An 8,819-nucleotide genomic window follows, 5' to 3' on the forward strand; every position below is an offset into this window, starting at 1 on the left:
TGGCAGTGCTAATATGTCTTTGAGATGCTGATTCCAATTCTTTTAGATAAATACCCAGAAGTGGGATTGCTGGATTATATGGTAGTTCTATTTTTAATTTTTTGAAGAAACATCTTACTATTTTCTATAGTGGCTACACACCATTTTGCATTTCCATCAGTTGTGTAGCAGGGTTCCAATTTTTCCACAATCTCACCAACACTTGCTGTCTTTCGTTTTTTTGTAATAGCCATTCTAACAGGTGTGAGGTGATATCTCATTGTGGTTTTGATTTGCATTTCCCTTATGATTAGTGATGTTTGAGTGTTTTTTCATACACCTGTTAACCATTTGTGTTTGGAGAAGTCTATTCAAGTCTTTACCCCATTTTCTAATCAAGTTATTAAGTTTTTTGCTATTGAATTAAAGGAGTTTTTTTATATGTTAGAAATTAACCCCTTATCAGATAAATGGTTTGCAAATATTTTCTCCCATTCTTTAGCTATTCCAGAGGTTGCCTTTCTGCTCTGTTGATTGCTTACTTTATGGTGCAGAAGCTTCTTAATTCAGTGTAGCCCCACTAATGTAGCTTTTCATGGTATCAATGAAATCATTTCAGAGACCAGCATCTTGAAGCTTTTCTCCTATTTTTTTTCTAGTTTTGCAGTTTGGAGACTTATATAAAGTCTTTAATACATTGAGTTGATTTTTGTGTAAGATAAGGGTCTCGTTTTCTTTTGCACATAGATACCCAGCTTTACCAGCACCATTGCTGAAGAGATTATTGTTTCCCCACCGTGTATTCTTAGTACCTTTGTTGAAGATCAGTTGACTGTATGCAGGAGTTGATTTTCAAATTCTATTTTGTTCCATTGGTTTATATGTCTGTCTTAAAAGAGAGAGGGTCTCACTCTGTTGTCCAGACTCAAGTGCAGTGGCACCATCATAGCTCACAGCAACCACAAACTCCTGGACTCAAAGAATCCTTCTGCCTCTGCCTCCCAAGTAGCTAGGATATATGTCTGTCTTTTGCTAGTACCATACTGTTTTCACACTGTAATATTAAAATATATTTTGAAATCTGGAAGTGTGGTACATCCAGCTTTGCTCTTTCTCTGGATTGTTTTGGCTACTCAGGGCCTTTTGTGATTCCATGTAAATTCTAGTTTTGTTTTTTCTATTTCTATAAAATATGCTCTTGGAACTTTTATACGGATTGTCTTGAATCTGTACGTCACTTTGTTTTTTGTTTTTGGAATGATTAAGAAGCTTTTTAAAATTTTTTAAATTTATTTTTATTTTTTTGAGATGGAGTCTCGCTTTAGTGCCCAGGCTGGAGTGCAGAGGCACGATCTTGGCTCACTGCAAGCAACCTCCGCCTCCCAGGTTCAAGTGATTCTGGTGGCTCAGCTTCCTGAGTAGCTGGGATTACAGGCAGGCACCACCATGCCTAGCTAATTTTTGTTTTTGCTTTTTTTTTTAGTAGAGACCAGGCTGGTCTCAAACTCCTAACCTCAGTGATCTTCCAACCTTGGCCTCCTAAAGTCCCGGGATTACAGGCATGAGCCACCTTGCCTGGCCATTAAGAAGCATTTTGTTGACCTGATGGAACAGGGATATTCATTTAGCAGCTCAGTTTCATGTACTCTTTCCCCTGTGTCATTTTACATAATGTGTAAAGTGGCGGGGCGGGGGGACCCTTTTATTGCAAAGACATTTCCAGAGTCGTCATCTTTTTCTTTCTTTTTTTTGAGACAGTCTTGCTCTGTCACCCAGGCTGGAGTGCAATGGCACAATCTCTGCTCACTGTAACCTCTGCTTCCCGGGTTCAAGCAATTCTCCGGCCTCAGCCTCCCAAGTAGTTAGGATTACAGGTGCCCACCACACACGCCTAATTTTTGTATTTTTAGTAGAGACCACGTGGGGTCACCACGTTGGCCAGGCGGGTCTTGAACTCCTGACCTCAAGTGATCCGCCGGCCTTGGCCTCCCAAAGTGCTGGTATTACAGGCATGAGCCACCGCACCTGTCCAGAACCAGGGGCTTTTGTGTGACCAAGGTAACCCCATATCAATTACCCTAGCCCGTAGTGGCCTTGGACCTTACTGCTAGGCACTGGCTTTCAGTGTTGCTTTGTACTTCCCTGTCTTCTCCTTGGGTAATACCACTAGGCCCGGATAGGGCACCTGCCCTTTAACTTCACAGGTAGATTCCCATCAGAACTACTTGGAAGGCCAAAATGAGCTGGGTGAGAGAGCTACTTTTTCTCCTGCTCTCCTTTCTTGTGTCCTCATTCTTCCCCACGATTTTTTTGATGTGTTCCATGATCTCCTTATTCATCTTGATCTCTATATCCACCAGGACCTGCTCTTCATAATATAAATAGAATTGTAGGAAGGATAATGGTATTGTGTTCTTAAACATCATGATCTGCATCCAAGGGTTTTTTGTTTGTTTGTTTGAGATGGAGTCTTCCTCTAGTCTTGCTCTGTTGCCCAGGCTAGAGTGCAGTGGCGCGATCTCGGCTCATTGCAACCTCCGCCTCCTGGGTTCAAGCGATTCTCCTGCCTCAGCCTCCTGAGTAGCCGGGATTATAGGCGCCCGCCACTGCACCCAGCTAATTTTTGTATTTTTAGTAGAGACAGGGTTTCACCATCTTGGCCAGCAGGCTGGTCTCCAACTCCTGACCTCGTGATCCACCTACCTCGGCTTCCCAAAGTGCTGGGATTACAGGCGTGAGCCACCGTGCCCCATCCAAGGGTTTTTTTTTGTTTTTTTTTTTTTTTGGATTTGAGGTATGTTGAAAAATACAAATTTCCTGGCACTGTCACCCAGCTCCCCATGTGTGTTATAATTCACTGTTATGACCTTCACCAAGTCCCTGAACACTACTACATCACCCTGGTCTGGGTACTGCAGAAGGGTAAGGGCCCCTTCACAGGTGGTGGCAGTCAAACACCAAAGAGAGGTAAGAGAACAGCAGACACCACTTCTCGGCAGATTGCTTTGGGTAGCGAGGACTAAAATTAACAATATTAAGTCTTCAGTCCATGAACACAGCTGTCTTTCAATGGTGTTTTTTTGTTTTTTGTTTTTATTTTGAGACAGGGTCCTGACTCTGTCGCCCAGGCTAGTGTGCAGTGGTACGATCTTGGCTCACCGCAACCTCTGCCTCCCGGGTTCAAGCAATTCTTCCACCTCAACCTCCCAAGTAGCTGGGACTACAGGCGCATGCCACCACACCTGACTAATTTTTGTATTTTTGGCGGAGATAGGGTTCCACCATGTTGGCCAGGCTGGTCTTGAACTCCAGACCTCAAGTGATCCAGCCACTTTGACCTCCCAAAGTGCTGGGATTACAGGCATGAGCTACTGTGCCCAGCCTCAATGGTGTTTTTTTGAAGTTTTTATAATGCTGTTTTTTCAAAAATAAAGTAGGTCTCACGTGAGTTTAAAAAATGAATTTAACTCATTTTTAATGAATTTGTGATCTTTTATTTCACAGTATACCACCTTTAACTTTAGAGATATTAATGACTTTCTTGGTTATCATTTGATATGTAAGTAAACTCATATTTTAATGAAAATAATAAATTACTATTCTTGTGATCTTAGTGCTCATCAAAAGTAGAACTTAGACCAGTCAGTTTACAGCTAATCTTCCAGATTGCTAAATGAAACAAAATTATTTTTCTATTTAGTAATTCATTATGAAAGATAAGGAACCTCAGTTTTCCCTTTTTCATATGCCTTATGTCTGACAACATATTTTGCAGAATATTCTCTATTAGAATTCTCTTTTCTTTGGGTCTAGCTCTGTTTGGTTATCCCTCTTACTAGATGAGAGCAGCCGTAGCAATGTAGTTTTTGTCCCATTCACTCCTCTCAGGCATGAATCCACCTTGTCTAGGAGAGCTATATTCTCAAAAGTGAAAGCAGCCTGTTTGACAAGTACTAACATTTGAAAATGCTATAAACCTCTTGTGGTGAGATACTGTTTGAATTGATCTTGACAAGTTAAATACTATGAATTTGAAGCAACCTTAAATTCCTTTGACAGATAAATGGATAAACAAAATATGGTATATACATACAATAGAATATTAAGCCTGATTTATAAAATAATCCTGTCATATGCTATAATGTGGATGAACCTAGAGGACATTATACTAAATGAAATAAGGCAGTTATTAAAAGACAATGCTATATGATTCCATTTCTTTGAGATATCTAAAGTAGACTTACCAAAGCAGAAAGTGGTGGTTGCCAGGGGCTGGAGTAGGGGAAAATGGAGAGTTCTTCAGTTAAGAGGCAGAAAGCAAGCTTGTTTTGCAAGATGCAAAAGTTCTAGAAACCTGTTGTACAACAGTGTGCATGTAGTTAATGCTTACTGTACTGTACATGTAAAAGTGGTTAAGGTGATAAGTTTTAAGTGTTTTTAACTACAGCTTTTAAAAAAAAAAAAGCTGGGCACAGTGACTTACGCCTGTAATTCCAGCTTCTTGGGAGGCAAAGGTGGGAGTGTCCCTTGAGCCTAGGAGTCGGAGGCTACAGTGAGCTATGATCACACCACTGTACTTCAGCCTAGATGACAGAGCAAGACCATCTCTTAAAAAAAAAAAAATTAAAAAAAAAAACTGGATATGAATTACAATGGATTTAATATAAATACATTTGTTCTTTTTCTCCCTCTTTTCCCCACCCCACAGGAGTTTTGTCAAGCGCTTCAGCAGCCTGATGCTAAAGTTTTTAAAAATTACTTAAAGGTAGGTATTTGTGAAGCTCACATATCTTCATACAATTAGGTAATGTTTGAGAGCCAAGAGAGAATACATACCTGCAATTATAGATGTTTATGTGAAGTCCCTTTTAACTAAGCTCTTGAAAAAGCATAAGTTAGGTAAGCACACTGAATGTGTACACCTTTGAGTATATTGGTGAGAAAATGCCAGTTTTCTTTTACAGTTTCATGATGTAATTAAATAGAAACTGGAGGGATTAGGAGAATAAGAAATGTTCAAGAGCAGTTGTCCGAATTAAGTTGAAAAGAAGGGGCTACAAATATAAAAACAGAAGGATGAGATATTTGCTTATATCCTATTTTGAAACATTTGAACTGTAAAACAGACAAAAAGGAGAATCCTCAGATTTGGGCCATCAAGCCTCCTTTTACATTTATGAAATTACTGATTTTTTTTTTTTTTAACTCTGTAAATCAACAAAAAGTGTCACATGTTTATTTGGTATTCATAGTTATAATTAAGTTCATGAGATGAAACTGTCTTGGTCTTACCTAGGTAATCATTCATTTTATACATAATGACTGCTTTTTATGTACCAAGTACTACAGTAATGGCTGCAAATGCAACGATGAGTAATTTTCCCTCCCCATAAGGAGCTCATGATCTAGACATAAAGTTACAGTGTGCCAAGATGAATTATTTTTTATTATCTTCACTCAAATAATTTGAAGACAAAGCACTATATTAAATTCAGTAGCAGGTAACTTAGTGTATCACCTGGTTCTTTTGGCAAAGACATTCAGTAGAATTTGTAAGTCAAAGGGCTTTGCGCAGTAAATAATTTAAGTGTGCCATCCTTTGACTGTGGTTCTAACATCTTCCCTTGTCAGTTTTTTCTTAGTTGTAGTTTGTCAGCTTCAACATCTCAGAGAGTTTGTGTGGAAGAATATTGAGGGCTTGTTTTTGTTTATCATTGGGAACCCTCCCCTTCGCCATCCTCCCATAAAAAAGCAAAGTGCCTACAGGAGTAACCCCTGTTAAATAACCGATCAGTCAAACTGAATTTAAGGACTCAATCCTCACTATCTGTTAGAGGTGTCTGTAACAGTAGATCTAGGTACCCTGTAGAAGGCTTGTTCTCAAGATGTGGTTATTTATCTGCATAGCATTTATAAAAAGTCTTCCTTCTGGGCCCAACTTCTCTTCAGTGATGACATTATCTTAGTGATCATAATTATCTCAGTGTTAGCATTGTTATTCTAGTTGGAAAAAATGAATTTCATTCTTTTGTGCTCACTCCTCCCTTCACATCTGATTGATCCTCAGATCTTGCAGATTCTTTCCTCATCTTCTCTCTCTTCTGCTCTGGTGTAGACTGATGTTATCTTCCTCTGATCTCTCTTCTCTTGTTCTAGCCAGGCTGATGTGTTTGAAAACTTCAAACTGTCCTTTATTCGCCTTCCTCATAACCTTCCTGAACAAATTCATGTTTCTCAGTTTGGCACTTAATTTTTTTTTTCATATTCTGACCTGAGACTACCTTTCTGTTTTTTCTGGCAGAAATGGTCTTTACTGTTCTTGTAGTTCTTCAAAAACCCTGCCTTACTAGCAGCCCAACTTCTGTATGAACTGTACCCATTTTTCTAAGTTTGCCTTAAGCACAGCCTCCTTGTAAGGTTTTCTTTTGCCTATATAGTGATCATTCTTTTCCCTGCACATAGTCAGTAGATTATCTATTAAATGAATCTCCTAGGTACTAGGGCACTATCAATACTGTTCTTGTCTGTATTAGTCCATTTTCATGCTGCTGATAAAGACGTACCCGAGACTGGGCAATTTACAAAATAGCTTTATTGGACTTACAGTTCCACATGGCAGGGGAGGCCTCACAATCATGTTGGAAGGCAAGGAGGAGCAGGTCACATCTTATGTGGATGGCAGCAGGCAAAGAGAGAGCTTGTGCAGGGAGACTCCCATTTTTAAAACCATCAGATCTTGTGAGACCCATTTACTATCAGGAAAACAACATGGGAAAGACCTGCCCCCATGATTCAATCATCTCCCACCTGGTCCTTCCCACAACACATAGGCATTATGGGAGCTACAAGATGAGATCTGCGTGGGGACACAGGGTCAAACCATATCATTGTCCTTACTGAAGAACACTGAATTATGTCTGGTGCTCACCTGACCTGCTATGGATGGCAGTGTGTAGTACTAGGCCATGCCTAGCACAGCCTCTAGCCAACTCCTTTGTAGTCTCAAATTTTGACTTGGAAGTACTTTTGAATCATCAAATAAATAGTAAATTCCTTACAGAGTTAGAACTGCTGTGTTTAGCTTTGACTTGTTTCCTCCTCAATATTTAATTTTTTTTTTTGAGACGGAGTTTCGCTGTTGTTGCCCAGGCTGGAGTGCAATGGCACGATCTTGGCTCACCACAACCTCTGCCTCCCAGGTTCAAGTGATTCTCCTGCCTCGGCCTCCCGAGTAGCTGGGATTACAGGCATGTGCCACCACACCTGGCTAATTTTTTCTATTTTGAGTAGAGACTGGGTTTCTCCATGTTGGTCAGGCTGATCTCAAACTCCCAACTTCAGGTGATCCGCCCGCCTCGGCCTCCCAAAGTGCTGGGATTACAGGCGTGAGCCACCGTGCCTGGCCTCAATATTTAATTTACCAGTGTTAATTTTGAAATAGTACCAATCAGTAAAAAGGTGTCAAGAGCTTGTTTTCTTCTGACCACTTCATTTCCATAGCATAGAGATAACACCATATTTTCACTACTTCCCCAGTTGGGTGATGTCAGCGTAAGTTATATCTACACTTATCAAATTATCCAGAACAGAAAGTTCTTAGCTTGGATTACATATGGATATATAAGGCATGCGAAATGTTCTAATGTTACAGAAGAACATTGCTAGCACTCAGATACTTGGAGCCATTCTTCAGGTGAAAGTGATATCTTCTGACATTAGTATTGATTGCATTAATACTTTATTTACAGGTGTTCTTCCAGAGAGCGAAGCCCTGAGGACTGGATTTCCCTGTGCCTACTTCATGATCATGAATTCCAGTTAATTTATAAAGAGGCGATTTTTGTGTGCCATTCATACTGGTCTTTTTCACGTTGTTTTGAGCTTATTGCAGTATATGTTTTGGGATTTTTCTGTAAAATGGGTGTAATTTTCCTAATACAGGTATGTAACAACAAAAGAAGTTGCCTGCATGCCGGTCCAAATTGTTCTGTATAAAGATGCTCTTAAAAGACACAAGTTATCCTAGAACCTTAATTCTTTTTTATTTGAAATTTTAAGTCAAGTCCTTTATAAAGACCGTAGCAGTGGAAAACAGTGTACTTTTTTAAAAATTGCTGAATATAAAATGTTTGAAAATTTTCTTTATGTGTGAAGACACATAAAGTATAGGGGAAGACAGCAATCAAAACTAACTTTTTGTAGATAGCCATTTCATTTCTTTAAACTGTTTCAATGCCAATATGTATTCTACAAAAGAGAATGGTTTTAGCCTCCAGTGTTATACTTTTTTTTATATATATATAAAAAAAAATAAATTTTACGTAGTGAAATCTACCAAGTCTTTTCTGGAATTATTATAAATACTTTAGTTTTGTTTTCTCATCTTAATCTCTCCCTAATTTCCCATTTAAAGGTTTACAAATATGAGTGTGTGGATGCTTTAATTCATTTAACCTCACTCCTCAAAGGTAACATGCAACTTAGTTGTTATATGAGAGTCTTTTTTTTTAAATGGACTAGAAAAAGCCTATGTGAATCTGTTGATAGAATTTAAAATTCCAGGCTGGGCGTGGTGGCTCACGACTGTAATCCCAGGACTTTGGGAGGCCAAGGCAGGTGGATCACTTGAGGTCAGGAGTTCGAGACTAGCCTGGCCAACATGGTGAAACCCCATCTCTACTAAAAATACAACAGTTAGCCAGGTGTGATGGTGCACGCTTGTAATCCCAGCTACTCAGGAGGCTGAGGCAGGAGAATCGCTTGAACCCAGAAGGCAGAGGTTGCAGTGAGCTGAGCTTGTGCCACTGCACACCAGCCTGGGGGAGAGAGTAAGACTCTCT

At 39.6% G+C, this 8,819-nt stretch overlaps 1 protein-coding gene across 2 annotated transcripts in view; it reads left to right on the forward strand.

Moving 5' to 3' along the window:
• XPOT (exportin for tRNA) overlaps nt 1-8,313 on the forward strand; it is a 46,676-nt gene extending 38,363 nt beyond the window's left edge. For both annotated transcript variants that reach the window (XM_054442284.2, XM_063646465.1), the window contains 2 exons: nt 4,688-4,744; nt 7,728-8,313. In XM_054442284.2, coding sequence (XP_054298259.1) covers nt 4,688-4,744; nt 7,728-7,754 — 84 coding nt within the window. In that variant the 3' untranslated portion in view covers nt 7,755-8,313. The remainder of the gene's footprint in view (nt 1-4,687; nt 4,745-7,727) is intronic.
• Nucleotides 8,314-8,819: the final 506 nt, after the last annotated feature.

The sequence above is a fragment of the Pongo pygmaeus genome, chromosome 10 (assembly GCF_028885625.2).
Source record: "Pongo pygmaeus isolate AG05252 chromosome 10, NHGRI_mPonPyg2-v2.0_pri, whole genome shotgun sequence".
Lineage (NCBI taxonomy): Eukaryota > Metazoa > Chordata > Mammalia > Primates > Hominidae > Pongo > Pongo pygmaeus.